At 34.7% G+C, this 16,241-nt stretch overlaps 2 protein-coding genes across 2 annotated transcripts; both read left to right on the forward strand.

The window, feature by feature from the left end:
• Window positions 1-10,945: 10,945 nt before the first annotated feature.
• On the forward strand, window positions 10,946-12,598 carry LOC131842111 (uncharacterized). Its single transcript, XM_059190629.1, has 2 exons — window positions 10,946-11,287; window positions 11,648-12,598. The coding sequence occupies exons 1-2, from the start codon at window positions 10,946-10,948 to the stop codon at window positions 12,596-12,598; spliced, it is 1,293 nt and encodes a 430-aa protein (XP_059046612.1).
• A 57-nt stretch (window positions 12,599-12,655) lies between these two features.
• On the forward strand, window positions 12,656-16,108 carry LOC131842108 (uncharacterized). The gene has a single exon (XM_059190627.1). It carries the CDS (start codon window positions 12,656-12,658, stop codon window positions 16,106-16,108), a length of 3,453 nt encoding a protein of 1,150 aa, XP_059046610.1.
• The last annotated feature ends 133 nt before the right edge of the window (window positions 16,109-16,241 follow it).

Raw genomic sequence — 16,241 nt, forward strand, 5'->3', positions numbered from 1 at the left:
AGGTGAGCGTATAGCGAATTCACCAACATCCAGTTAAAGGAGCGAGGCCAATGACTTAATAATAGGATTCTCTAATATATAGCAATTGGAAGGTTACAAATTTCTAGTCGAGATTACACTTTGAACCAAAAGAAAACTGTCTTAAAAACTAAACTGTATATTTCAGATAATATAAAATATGAATGAATGAATGAATGGATGAATGAATGAAACTCTTTATTGTTCCTCTCACAGAAAATACTATTACATATACAATTATGTATAAAATGATAAAAAAAAAACAATAAACAAGACAAAGAGGTAACAATGGGCGGCCTTATCGCTAAAAACCTATCACTTCCAGGCAACTTTAGTTATATTTTTTTATATCTTCAAAAACAAGAAGATAATATATTACTTACCTAAATACATGAACTATTATATAATATAAGAGTTGCTACAATATATTATACTATGGGCGATAGAATGAGTTGAGTGTATGTGAGATATAAATAAAAAAATGGATAGAAAATGGTGAATACTTATAATGAAAATACGTGTACAAACGGTTGTAAGACAAAAAGTGACAATAAAAATATATCACAATCTATACGTATAAATAATATTGGAGTGTCTATTTGTAATATTGAAATAACCGTTTTTTACTACATGCATATGAATATAAATACGGTACATACACCAAAATAATATTTTTTACAATTTTTGTCTGTCTGTCTGTCTGTTTGTTCTGGTTAATCTCTGAAATAGCTGGACCGATTTTGACGAGACTTTTTTTGGCAAGTAGCTGATGTAATAAGGAGTAACTTAGGCTACTTTTATTTTAGAAAAATAAAGTTAAATTCCACGCGGACGAAGACGCGAACACAGTTAGTTCTAAATAAAATATATTTAAAATTGGTAGAAAAATTAACATATAAAAATGTGCAAAGAGTTTGCACTTATACTTATATATATAAAGGTGTCTGTCCATCGGTTTGTAACCTCTTCACGTCTTAACCACTAAACGGTTACATAGACATGAAGATAAATTCTATATGGGCTATCTGATATCTCGGAAAACACAGAAAATATAATACTAGCAGTTTCCAGCGACTTCGTCCGCTTTTTTGCATTGATGGATAGCAACAACTTTACCTATACGTTTCTTAAGTTTACGCAAACAGTGATCGCTTAATCCAAACACAGCTGCCACAGTTAAGTTTGGATAAATGTCATTTTGAACTGGGAATACTAAACTGAACAATAAGTACTAGTATCATACGTAATACACTCTTTACTTTATTATTAAGTTCACTAACTTTAATGTACTCAAAATTTTCATGCCCGTAAATTGGGGCAATTAAACAGTTGCCAATAATATTATTACCTGCATATATTACTATGCTAATAATATGATTGTCTGCTTCAGAGACACTGGACATCGCTGCACTGCTGCAGACCCAGTGCTTCTGGACGTGGCCATACACATGAATATGTGAATTCAATGAAAAAAATTGTAATAGAATAGAATAGAATAGAAAATCATTTATTCAAATAAACATACATTGAAGCACTTTTGAATAGTCATCAGATTTTTTTTTAATCTACCGCTCATTCGGAAATCTATCTCATCACAAGAAGAACGAAAAAGAAAAAAAAGTGTTGCTCTTCTAAATAATTTAATTCTTACTTTACAATTTAAGTTTAAGTGTGTGAATACAAACTACCGATTAGCACTAATTCAATTAAATAATCAAATAGAAAAAATATTTAATACACAACAACTGGTTAAACAATTAATAAGAGGAAATCAGTCATAGTGATTAGAGCAGACCAGTCCCTACAAGCAGCACCCGTTCACGAGTATGATGGATGAGCTAGTCATCACTGCGCTCGACCATATTTTAGGGGGTCCAATGACCTGGCCCACCACGCCGCCACAAGTCTGGATATTTTAGTGAGCATTACTACTCAAAACACTAGACCACGTCATAGTTACTTACAATTGCCATCTGATAGTTATAGTATTCACATTTTACATAAGAATGCATGCGGCAATCAATACAAAAATTAAATTATAACGTTGTATGCTAATAAACTAATTATTTACTTGATATGTTGTCATCTATGAATTCGTCTATCCTGTAGATAATAAGAGAATAAAGATAATAGGCTTTCTTATAATTTACTAACATAGTTCATAACTTGTGTTACCGCCAACGGCAGCCGTTCGCCAGCGTGCCCCGCTAAAGCAGATTTCAGCGACTACAACACCATCTGGTTTGAATGAGATAACCACCACAATATATTTTTATTTAATAAATATTATTTATGCTTATAAACTGTAAATATATAAATAGTAGATTACATCTAATCATAATTATGACATAAAATGTATGTTCTACAAGTTTGATATAATCATGTTTATTATTGAGTACAAGATATAAGTTCTGATTTGACCATAACAGTCCCATCTACCGACTGACTTTAAAAAGAACCACCATATTGTGTGCACAGACCAGTTCGGTTTAGATGCTCGAAGTGAAAAATACATATAAGTGAAAGAAGAAATTAATAGTCTCTCGATGCTGCTACTGCCCCCTAACTCTTGTTTACTAACACAATATGGAGACATATCCGAAATAAATTAATAAATAAATAAAAATGATATATTACCCAATATATTACAAACGCAAATAAATTTCATTTCAATTAAAAAAAGAAGAATAAACATTAAATGACTGACTTATAATTGTAAGACCGCTCGCTCTGGATCCAACGGACGGCTGTATAACACAAATGATGAAGTTTAATCTGTCCAGGTTAACGACTCGCGGCTCCCCGCGGGCGTGTCAGTTATTATCATATTAAAGTTATTCTTGTATTTCAATGTAATTCCCATCGAATTCAAATTCAAAATATCTTTATTCATGTAGGTCTATTACAGACTTATGATATGTCAAATCTACCGTCAGTTCGGAATAGAATAGAATAGAAAATCATTTATTCAAATAAACTTAATTTAAGCAGTTTTGAATAGTCATAGTTATCATTCTTTTAATCTACCGCTCATTTGGAAAACTGTCCCATCCCAAGAAGAACGAGCAAGAAACTTGTGTGTTGCTCTTTTAAATAATTTTATTCTTACTTACTATTTAAGTTTAAGTGTGTGAATACAAACCACCGATTAGCACTAAATCAATTAAATAATCAAATAGAAAAAATATTGAATACACAACAACTGGTTAAACAATTAATAAGAGGAAATCAGTCATAGTAATAAGAGCAGACCAGTCCCTACAAGCAGCACCCGTTCACGAGTATGACGGATGAGCCGGCCATCACTGCGCTCGACCATATTTAAGGGAGCCCAATGACCCTACTATTATAATATTCGTACATCTAATTCAGGTATAATTGGTCACGCCGCAGTTCACGAACAGGTGTAGGTAAATGGAGCCTGAAGGAGGATCCAACGAGCTGGAAACATAAAACATCCAGAATAAATTATATCCGCTACAGAAAAGGTACACAATAATATTTCTTAGCAATAACCGAAGCGATATATAGAAGGGAAATAAAGCGAGGAACAGATATTTGTCATCGAGCTTTGATGTCGCCGCACTGCACGGCGCGCTATAAAACGATCCGTTCTTTTAACACAATAAGATCGTAACAATATGTATGTGTGTAATAAAAACTGATGTTAAGTTATTCCAGCGACTCGAGAAACTTTAGTCGGCAGTTTCGTGTGCCGAGAAACATTCGGGAAAGGGACCGCCGCTCGGCCGGCGTGTGTAAAATGTCGACAGAAAGTTTTCTTTCAAAGTGATTCTTTTTTTAGCGTGAATTAGAGTGGAAAAAGACGGTTAATGACGGTTCATAGTCGACACACTACCCTACTATAGTACTAATGTAAATATATATAGTACTAGCTGTACCCGCGACTTCGTCAGCGTGGAATTGTACTTTATTTTTCTAAAATAAAATAATTTTCTAAAATAAAAGTAGTCTAAGTTACTCCTTAGTACATTAGTTACCTCCCAAAAAAATTTCAGTTAAAATAGGTCCAACCATTTCAGAGATTAGCCAGAACAAATAGACCGACAGACAGAGAGACAAAAATTATAAAAAATGTTATTTTGGTGTATGTACCGTATTTATATTCATATGCATGTAGTAAAAAACGGTTATTTCAATATTACAAACAGCTTTTCGAATAAGCGATAGATTAAAAAAATGTTATGACTATTCAAAACTGCTTACATTAAGTTGATTTGAATAAATGATTTTCTATTGTATTCTAGCACAGTAAGTCCTCGGAGAGAGCCTGGTGATCTGTAGCACAGATTTCGACTTGAGAGTGCAGACTCCAGACTCTCGCAAGGACTAGATTGTATAAATATATATTTTTGTTTTTTTTTTAAATATTGTAAGTTCCCTTGTAAACAGTAAATAAATATTATTATTCTATTTATATTTTCTATTATAAAATTAAAAGAAGGCAGTACCCACACGGGCCTTAGCCAAATTTGGGAGAGGTTGTGCTGCGTGAAGATATTATTGAGGAAGTCAAGAATTTTCTAGTTATGCGATAGGTATTTAGTATTGTGGCTTTTTATAGGAAATATGTTTTATTAGGGTAAATATTTAATGTTTGCAGACTATTTTCAAGTGGTTTGTGTACAATACCCGTAGTAGAAAGTACAATAGGTACAGTATGTACAGTTTCGGCTCGCCATTGTGTTTTTACCTCTATTGCAAGATCCTGGTATTTTAAAACTTTATCTAAAATGGTAGTTTGTATGTTGTGTGTATTAGATACAGCTTAATATTATTATTCTTTTATATATGTTTTATATATCTCTCTTTTTATATATCTCTCTTTTTCTTTTTTCCCGCCTACACTACGCTACCAAGGAACAGGACATTGTTGACTACATCCGGACTAAAAGTAACCTGACATTGAGGGTGACGCAGCTGGAATTGAGTCACAACGCGAGCTTCAAAGCGTTCATGGATCCCCACCAACGTGCTGCCCACCTTCCTGAAGGAGGACTACTGGCCGAAAGGTGTGGTGTATCGGCGCTACCGTGGCAGATTGCCGTCGTCAGTGCCGTGACCATAGAGACAATTTTATTTACACATTTTATAATAATTTCTTATGTATGTTAGTCTATAAGGTATTTATAATATGGGCCATGTAGCCTGAATTAAATAAATTACTCCTGTGGATGACAGAACTATGAGTACTATATGGATGGTGTGCTTTCCATTGTTTTTTTAATTCTATTGCTAGATTTGTGTACTTCGTTAGTTTTTCATTGACGGTTCTTTTAGGCCAAGAGCCCACGACGGCCAGACATACGACTTATTAGCAAATGTGAAAGTTCTTGTGTGTCCCCAACACAGGTAAGAACGATCCTAACACATGAAACCTGGATCACGATCTAGGTTCCTTTGGCAGGTAACAAAGGTGTAAAAAATTTCATATCAAATTCGTTAATTTATAAAACTCAATATTTTCATATATTGTTCGTAACAGTATTAAGTGTCTGGCAATGAGCAGCGCAAGTTATATATATTTGTATGTTGTGTGTATATATTCTTTCGTCACGGCGCGTGTGTCACGTGATCGTGTACCGCGGGCGCTACGTTTTCCATTCAAACAGTGATGTCGGCCGCAAACAGCCCGTTCCTGTTTTATTGGTACACGTCAGTCTCTGCATCAGACACAGGCACAGTGAAGCGTTGCGGTTTAATTACGTCCCATCCGCGCCGCATACAATAACGGGTGGTGACGATGCCGACGGCAACCAATATTCACAACATATTACGTGAACATGGCATTGAGCTACCGCTAATATTACCAACCGTTCTGTTTTCTCAGGACATGTCCTAGTTTTTGAAGTGTCCTGAGAAGTCCTGAATAATTATTTGGTAGCGTCCTGGGTTTTGACTAATTACTGATTCTCAACAGTATAATTTTATCAAATACATTTGATTAAAAACCTGATTATATTAATTACTTGAATTTTACTATATTAATATAACTATTGCAACACTATCACTGCGTTCTGTTTTTAAACTGGATAGTCCTAGTTTTTTGAACTTTCAATCCTGGCTTTTTAAATTTGAGCTTGGCAACCCTAGCTCCACTATTTAACAGCGCACGCATCTTGGATCCCGCGCGGTTCATAATTACACTAATGGCAGCTAACGAACGTTTTGCAATATTAACGAGGCTTGCGTTGGCGCAGGCCTGGCCTCGTCCTACAGCGAGCGCGTCATCTCATTAATAGTTAATATTGTATTAGCCAGAGCTGAGTTGTCGAGCAGAGTGGAGCACACGCCTACCGACACGAGCACACGAGACGCAGCCGGGGCCCGGGACCTGCGCAAACAAACTCGGCGACGACTTGAATTATTTAAATGAATCCTGTCACGCACAATCCAGACACAAAGCCTTGAGACAGGTGAACCGTGAAACTCGTTGGAGTGTGAGCATCCCCGGCGAACATGCGGCTATGAGTTGTGATACGCTCTGTGATGTAGCCAACTAATAACAATTAGGGGTTCCCGAAATATACCAATCGTGTTTAGCTTCGGCATTTAATTACAAGTTTGGTGACTGGCCTATATTAAATTACTTTGGCACGTAAATCAGTCTGCATCCGACTTTCTGATAGGGTTCTTCGTATTCCAAACGTACAAGCCATTGCTGCAGGTAGTTTTTTTAATCGATAATAATGGTATACGCAGGTGGAGCACCAGTGAAGGGTGATAGGATGAGCATCAGATCAGATCAGTTAGCCCATCGTTACAGATTTATCACGATGGTCTCCAGGGGGAATCACGTGGAGGTCAACTTGACATGGAACATTGCTCGCAATGAGGTCATGATTTCAGTCCATGTTACTAACAATCCCACCCCCTGCTGCAGGTAGTTGCTGAGTGCTGCCAATGATTTGACCTTAAAATAGGTACTGAAGTCCAATTTTTGTGGACTGTGTTCGATATTATTTAGTAGAAAAAACAGATTTGACATGTCATAAGAGTCTGTAATAGACCTACATGAATAAAGATGTTTTAAATTTTGACATTTTTGATTACTATATATATATATATGTATACTCATTCAAGCGGACCGACTATAATATATGTACACAGTATTTATCATCACCACAATATTATAAATTGTATTGTTTTTTGTTTGTTTTCTTAGAACCAAAAAGAGTTTTGTGAACAATCACGCTGGCTGGCAATATTTTTGCGCTCAACAACAGCAGAATCATTAATTATTGTTTCTAGTACAACAAACAATCTCCAACTATACTCTATTTTCTAATCGCGGAGACTAAATTAACAGATGTAAATGTCAAATTTTCAAATAATATTACCACCTACAGCGGGGTAGTGGTGTACCTGCGATACCGATTTGTTTAATCGGAAATTCGAATTTTATTTTAACATATTAGTTTTAAAGCTTTAAATACGGTTCCACAACAGAATTTTAATATTTACGTACATATACTAGTGTTTCCATTACTGTCGTCGTATTATACAGCATAATAGAAACGGTAATTTTTACAGTATTAAGCTACAAACCAACATTTTTTCTTTCAAACAGTATAATACTTTAAATAGGTGTTTAGTTTATGATATACTAGCTACACACCCCGGCTTCGCACGGGTGTACATGTATTATATATATAAACCTTCTTCTTGCATCACTCTATCTATTAAAAAAACCGCTTCAAAATCCGTTACGTAGTTTTAAATCTTTAAGCATACATAGGGGCGGATAGACAGCGACAGCGACTTTGTGTTATATTATGTAACGATGATACCTTAAAAAGGTCATTTGCTTTTTAAAAAAGATTTTAAAAAAGGTCTTTTTTTATAAAAAATAAACAACCATATATTTATTAATTAACCTATACTTTATAAAATTTGTTCTAATGCGTTTTATACAAACACTCACACATTATTTCTGAATAACCTATAAAAATGGCTAATTAATATTAATTTTTGATAGTGCCACAACCCTGTTTAATAAACGCTAAAAACTGTCAACATCCGAAACGTCAAATTTATCTCCGGTATTAAAAAAATAGACTATAAATATTTGACACGCGTCGTTTTAACAATGTGATTCAAGCGAAATAACTATCCGAATAGTAACCGTATAAACGGACGGATAAAGCGGCGGACGGGGATTCCAGAGCAATCAATCCCAACACACACAAGGAGGCTGCGAACCACCTTCGGTACAACGATTCAGTTAATCGTGACGTTGATTTATTTGCTCTTACACAAGTCGAGGCCGATCGGTTTAGTTTCATACATTGACGATAACATTTGGGGCGAATAATGAAGTGGCTGTTTGTATAATATTGATCAAACTGCCATTCTTGAGTTCACGCTGTATATATGTATGTATGGGAATCCAAATATATATAACTCAAGGAGACTGACTGACATAGTGATCTATCAACGCACAGCCCAAACCACTGGACGGATCGAGCTGAAATTTGGCATGCAGGTAGATGTTATGACGTAAGCATCCGCTAAGAAAGGATTTTAATTAATTCTACCCCCAAAGGGATAAATTAGGGGATGAAAGTTTGTATGAAACTTTGTCAATTTTAAACCGATCCGGCTGAGACTTTGAATGCATAAAGATACTATGACGTAGGCATCCCCTAAGAAAGGATTTTGATAAATTCTACCCCTAAGGTAAAATAACGCGATCGAAGCCGCGGGCAAAAGCTAGTATTTTTATATAATCCTTTTTATACAATTTTATAATTATAAAAGAAGCAATCAGCTCGTCCTCCTCTTCTCTTCATAGAAGGCAAAAGCTAGTTGGTATATAAAGTTATTATATCGGTTTAATTAACTTTACAATGTGTTCAAAACCAAATTGCAAAGTAATTAACACGGTGCAACTTTGAAACGGCGTCGAACTAATACACGGCGAGGCCATGCTAATGTGGCGGACGCACGGAAGGACACACGCATTAAACTTTGTATATTAACAGAGGCTGGGCTTATCGCCCTCCTTGTGTCCGACCAGCCAGCACTGACCCGACGTTGGTCTAATGCCTGTACGCGACATTTGTAATAATTACTAGCTGTACCCGTGACTTCGTCCGCGTCGAATTTAACTTTATTTTTTCTAAAATAACAGTAGTCTATATTACATCAGCTACCTGACAAAAAAAGTCCCGTCAAAATCAGTGAACCAGTGCTGCTTATAGGGACTGGTCTGCTCTTATCACAACGGCTGATTTAATCATTTATATTTGACACAAAAAATTAGTGCTGGTTGGTAGTTTGTATTCACACGTTTCGACTTGTAAATGTAAACTTACAAGGATTATTTAAAAGAGAAACACACAGGTTTCTTGCTACTTCTTCTTATGATAAGACAGTATTCCGAAAGAGCGGTAGATAAAAAAAATTGTTATGACTATTCAAAAGTACTTAAAGTTTATTTGATAAATGATTATCTATTCTATGCTATCCAGTCCAGCCATTTCAGAGATTAGCCGGAACAAACAGATAGGCAGACAGACAAACATAGAAAATAATCTTTGGACAATTCACACAGCGCCATCTAGACCCAAGTTAAGCTAGCTAAAGCTTGTGTTATGGGTACTACATGACTGATATAAATACTTGGACGCATTTTTTTGTAAATACCTAAACTATAAACTTAGAAAACAATCCAAACCAATGATACTCATGATGTATTCATGAGTATCATTGGTTTAAAATATTTTATATTATTAAGGTTACAAATTTGCAACGTGCGAGGAATTGAACATGCGACCATCGTAAAAAAAGCGGTGTGTTAAAAGACCATGTACAATACATAGTCACAAATAACGATAGTAACAGTATATCAAGCGATTATAAATAAACATAATTATGTTCAATTAAATATAAGGACCCAGGTTGAGATAATTGTGGCCAACGACAGCCCCGGTCCGCCGGCCGGGGTCGAACCCGGGCCCGGGGCCGGGGGCGGGGCGGGGGCGGTCACCATACCGCACCGGAACAGCACTTCCGATACATTATTTCAACGCCATAATGAAACGCAAAACAATTAACTACGCTGATTAGAAATTAAAGTCTCTCAACAGATCAGGTTCCATTTGATCTCATTTACGCGCCCAACGTTAATTGAGTATAAAATAAGCTTGAAAAAAAGGAACTCAATTGAGTGTCTTGCTAGTTCTTCTCAATTGGATACTGAACTGGATGGTAGGGAAAAAATATAATAAATTTAAAATCAAATTCAAAATATATTTATTCATGTAGGTCTATTACAGACTCTTATGATATGTCAAATCTACCGTCAGCTCGGAATGATTTCGAGATGAGAACTGACCAGAAACTCAGCTCGTATTCTTTTCAAATAAATGTTGTACATGTTTACAATAGTACAGAGTCATTTAACTTCAAATTTAGAAATAGAGTGTTGAAGTTGATTAAAAAAAAAAAAAAAAAACAAATATATTACAATCTAAAAATGTAATGAGTCTGTGGTCTGTATTTAGTAGTATTAGAGAGTTGTTAAAATTAGTGGAATAAAAAGTTTGTTGAGAATAAAAATTGTGTGTTTGAGTTTTGAAGGTTGTTTTAGTGAAATAATTCCTTCATATTAAGTGGTCCTTACGATCCGGATAAGTTTAAAATAAAAAAGAACTTGTATTTTGAGTGATATTATTAAATAATTGAACATTTAATAAATACATTGAGCACAGTGTAATTAAGTGAGCGCGAAAATAGATCATAGACAATACCGGTACAGACGTTCCGTTGGACTCAGTTCATAAAGTAACTATTACACAATATTTTATTTGAAATAGTGATTATTGACTTATAATATCGAAACATTTTTTTTTGTTTTAAAAACATTTAACATTTATTCAGTGCATAAAAAATATTTAGAAAAATGGAAAATTTATTAGTGCTTCAAGAAAATAATTATTCTATCTTACAAAAAACTATATCTAATTTTAAGAAAACACCGAAGCCAAGATTAAATAAAAGTTACTTGAAAGTGAGATTAGAAAGTTTAGAGAAACATTGGGATATCTTTGATGAGACACATAGAAATATAGTAAAGACATCTACATTAGAACAAAGAAAGAAGCATGAATATTTTGAAAAGGATTTATTTTCGAAATGCGAAGAAGAGTATTTGTTTTGTAAAGCAGATATCACAGAGATGTTAGAAAGTTTTGAGTCATCAAATATAGTCCAGGAGCCATGTACAAAATATGTAAATCAAGACGTAAAATTACCCAAAATAAATATACCCCTATACCAAGGCGATTATAGCGAGTGGATAACATTCAAAGATTTGTACACATCATTAATTCATAACAATAAAAATTTGAGTAAAATACAAAAGATGCATTACCTGAAGTCCAGTTTAACTGGCGAAGCTGAACAACTTTTGAAACACATACAAATTACCGAAAATAATTATGACATCGCCTGGAGTACATTATCTAATAGATATAATAATAAAAGAATAATAGTAAATTCAATTTTGACTAGACTTTTGGGACAGAGACGAATATTTACAGCTTCATCAAAGAACATAAAAGATTTATTAGATACAACAAATGAATGTTTAAATAATTTAAAGAATAACAACATTAATATTGACAATTGGGATCCATTAATAATACATATAATTAGTAATAAATTAGACTCGGAGTCTCAAAAAACATGGGAAGAAGAATTGCAAACAATACCTGTTGAAGAATTACCTACGTTAGAAAAATTTAAGAAATATTTAGAAGGAAGATTTAGAGTAACAGAAATGATTCAAACATCTTATATGAAAGAGAGAACTCAAATTAAACCAAAATCGTTTGCTACAATAACTAGTAATGCTGTAAAAAGAAATACAGAGTATAGAAGTAGAAATATAGAATGTGGAAAGTGTAAAGAGAATCACGACATATTTTCATGCAAAGAGTTTATTAAGCTAGATCCAGTTATGAGAACAGAGTACATTAAAAAGGAGAGATTATGCTTTAATTGTTTGCGTCCTGGTCATAGTGTAAAATTTTGTAGATATAGAATGAGATGCGATATCTGTAATAGAAAGCACCACACGTTGATACATATAACTAAACCAAATTTAGAGACTATTAATAATGAGACTGAAGAGATTAGAACACCAGATAATCAAACAATGAGTCAACACAATATTCTTTCACATGTGTCAATACGAGGCCGTGTGTCATTACTTGCTACTGCTTTGGTGAATTTAGAAACGAGCAGAGGGCCACAGATTGTACGAGCTTTAATAGACCCTTGCTCAGAAGAATCATTTATAAGTGAAGCAGTTGTAAAGAGATTACAATTGAAATGTAAAGATGTAGAAGGTCAGGTATCAGCAGTTGGACAGATGTCTACCCCGTTCAAGCACGCGGCGGAGATTGAGTTGTCCTCTAGAATGAATAAAAATTATAAATTAAAGTGTACTGCTTATGTAATTAAGCATGTTACAGATATCATGCCCGCTACAAGAATAAATTATGAGCATTGGACACATTTCAGTGGCATCGAGTTAGCAGATCCAACTTAACATACACCTGGAAATGTAGACCTTTTATTGGGTGTTCATGTCTACACAGATATTTTGATGAGTGGAGTTTTAAAAAGAAAGCAAGGAGAACCAATCGCCCAACAAACTTACTTAGGGTGGATAATATCTGGCGGCGAAGCTGTTGAGAGATTACCAAATAAGGGCCAAATTATTAGTATGCATTTGAGTGTAACGTTAGATAATATGCTACAGAGATTTTGGGAATGTGAGTCACTAGAGTCTGAGAATAAAAATACACTTACCTCCCAAGAAGCTAGAGCAGAAGAAATATATGAGAAAACAGTCATGAGAGATGAACAAGGACGATATGTAGTCAGCTTACCATTTGTGAGAGACAATCCAATCTTACCTGAAAATTCTAGAGAAATAGCAATGAGAAGATTAAGAGGTTTAGAGAGAAGATTGGCTGGAAATGAAAATTTAAAACGAGAGTATGATAATGTGTTAAAAGAGTATATAACATTAAACCATATGGAATTAGTAAAAGATGAGAGAGAGAAAGATACAGTCTACTTACCGCATCACGCAGTTTTCAGAGATGATAAAACAACATCGAAAGTACGTGTCGTATTCGATGCTTCGTGTCGAGGTACAAACGGAGTATCACTTAACGATGGGCTTTTGATTGGACCTAATTTACAAGAAGAGTTAAGAGATATTATCCTAAGATGGAGAACACATAAAATAGTTTTTGTGGCAGATATTATTAAAATGTATCGCCAGATAAAAATACAAGAGAGAGACACAAAATATCAGAGAATATTATATAGATTTAATCAAAATAATGAAATACAAACCTATAAATTACTGACAGTTACCTTTGGCATGGCTTCAGCACCTTACCTTGCAATAAAAACCATGAGACAGCTTGCTAAAGATGAAAATACACAGTATCCTGTTGCCTCGAAAATTGTGAATTCAGACTTTTATATGGACGATGTATTAACTGGTTTTGATAATGTGTGCGATGCGATAAATGCACAAAAAGAGTTAGCAGAAATGTTATTGAAAGGAAAATTTGAATTACAAAAAATATCTTCAAATAGTCAAGAATTTATGAATTCAATAGATCCTGAGAAAAGAGTGAATAGTATTGTATTAGATATAAATCATAAAGAGACTGTGAAGACTTTGGGTATTATGTGGGAGACAAATGAGGACAGTTTAAAAATAGCACCTACTTATATGAAAAGCGAAAATACTAATTTACTTACTAAGAGAAATATATTGCGCCAGATAGCTTCTTTATTCGATCCTATGGGTTGGTTATCACCTGCCATAATTAAAGCAAAGATATTTATGCAAAAGCTCTGGCTAAATCAAGTAGATTGGGATGAAGAACTGTCGAATGATCTGAAAGAAGAATGGAATAAATATAAAAATGATTTACCTGTACTGTCCGAAATCAAGATTCCTAGATGGAATGGAAGTACTATTGATGTGGAAGTGGAGTTACATGGATTTGCAGACGCCTCGCAATCAGCATATGCAGCCGTAGTTTATACTAGAGTATTGAGTAATAATAAAAATCCCTGCCAAACAACGTTGATTATGGCAAGAACTAAAGTTGCGCCTGTAAAACAAATATCTTTACCGCGCTTGGAACTATGTGCAGCAGCATTGTTAAGTAAATTACTTAAACATGTTATGAGAATACTTTCCATTGATACCAGTAAAACATTTGCTTGGTCTGACTCCAAAGTAACATTGGCCTGGATAAATGGCGACCCAAATAAATGGACACCATTTGTTAAAAATAGAGTTATAGAAATTAGAAACAATTTGAATATTCAGTGGTTGTACATTAATACAAAAGAGAACCCCGCTGATCCAGCATCACGAGGATTATTACCCAGTGTACTAAAAGAGAGTCATTTATGGTGGCAAGGTCCAGAATTTCTGCAAATGTCTAATTTTATGTTACCAAAAGATATAATTCCTGAAACAGAGTTGGAAAAAAGAGTTCAGATTAAATGTAATACGACAGTTATAAAAACTAAAGATGATGAATTTAAACTTACCTTATTGAATAGATTTTCGTCACTGAAGAAACTATTGAACGTTGTTGCCTTTTGTAGAAGATGGATGAAAAATGTAAAAAGAGAAAATATTAAACATAAAAGCATAGATTGTGAAGAAAGAGATAAGGCACTTACCGTTTGTGTTAAAATAGCTCAGCAAATAGACTTTACAGATGAAATAGAAACCCTGAAAAAGAAGAAAATTATTAAAAGATGTAGTCGAGTATTACCATTATGTCCTTACCTTGATGAGAATGATGTTCTGAGAGTTGGTGGCCGTTTAAAGCATGCAGAGCTGAAATATGAAAGAAAACATCCTGTCATACTTACCAGAGATAATCCACTTATACCACTTCTGTTGGATGATGCACACAAAGAGACGCTGCATGGAGGTCCTCGATTAATGACTTCATACCTGCAAAATAATTATTGGATTATAAATGGCGGTCAAAGAATAAAGAGATTTTATAGACAGTGCAAAAAATGTGCTATATATAATGCTACTACTAGTAATCAAATAATGGGAAACTTACCTGACGTTAGAGTGAATCCATCTCGCCCATTTTCAATAAGTGGAGTCGATTATGCTGGTCCTATACTATGTCGAATGAGCAAAGGACGAGGAGCTAAAGCATATAAATCATATATATGCCTATTTATTTGCATGGCAACAAAAGCCATACACCTTGAGTTAGTCAGTGACATGACAACAGAAGCATTTATTTCGTCATTTAAAAGATTCGTTGCACGAAGAGGTCGATGTTATGAGCTGTGGAGTGATCACGGAACTACGTTTATATCAGCAGAGAAAACCCTATTTGAGATGTGGAAACAGGGTAGAAACGAACTTCCTGAAGAATTGAGAATTTTGTTGGATGATAGAGGCACTGTTTGGAAATATATACCACCTGGCGCTCCTAACTTTGGAGGCTTATGGGAAGCCGGGGTGAAATCTGTGAAGTATCACCTTAAGCGTATACTAGGAGATACTACGCTTACTTTTGAGGAGTTATACACAGTCTTGACTCAAGTAGAGGCTTGTCTTAATTCGCGTCCACTAACAGCACTTAATGATGATTACGAGTATCTGACACCCGGACATTTCCTTGTTGGAGAGCCTACTATAACTTTACCAGACAGAAACTATGAAAAGGTAAATGTATCCAATTTAACGAGATGGCAATTGACGCAGAAAATGGTGCGTGATTTTTGGTCAAGATGGCAAACTGAATATTTGTCTCGATTACAGCAACGTCCGAAATGGATGAGAGTTCAAAAAGATTTCGAGATTGGAGATATGGTCTTAATAAAAGACTCAAGAGCGTCTCCATCCAGTTGGCGCCTTGGTCGAATACAAAAGAAGTATCCGAGTTCCGATGGCCTAACTAGAGTTTACGATGTTCGTACAGCCACAGGTGTTATGCAGCGTTCGGTGTCTAAACTTTGTAGACTTCCTGATTTCAACTGAGAATGATACGTACAAGGATATGGGCATATCCTTGGCGGCGGAGAATGTTGAAGTTGATTAAAAAAAAAAAAACAAATATATTACAATCTAAAAATGTAATGAGTCTGTGGTCTGTATTTAGTAGTATTAGAGA

Source organism: Achroia grisella, unplaced genomic scaffold, assembly GCF_030625045.1.
Source record: "Achroia grisella isolate CSIRO2021 unplaced genomic scaffold, CSIRO_AGI_Agris_v1 utg2040, whole genome shotgun sequence".
Taxonomy (NCBI): Eukaryota; Metazoa; Arthropoda; class Insecta; order Lepidoptera; family Pyralidae; genus Achroia; species Achroia grisella.

Excerpts from the sequence above, each read along its gene's own strand:
- LOC131842111 (XM_059190629.1), top strand. The coding sequence starts at position 10,946 with ATGGAAAATTTATTAGTGCTTCAAGAAAATAATTATTCTATCTTACAA. Across the intron at positions 11,288-11,647 it reads CAAAATATGTAAATCAAGAC|AATAACAACATTAATATTGA; the intron begins GTAAAATTACCC and ends AATAATTTAAAG.
- LOC131842108 (XM_059190627.1), top strand. The coding sequence starts at position 12,656 with ATGAGTGGAGTTTTAAAAAGAAAGCAAGGAGAACCAATCGCCCAACAA.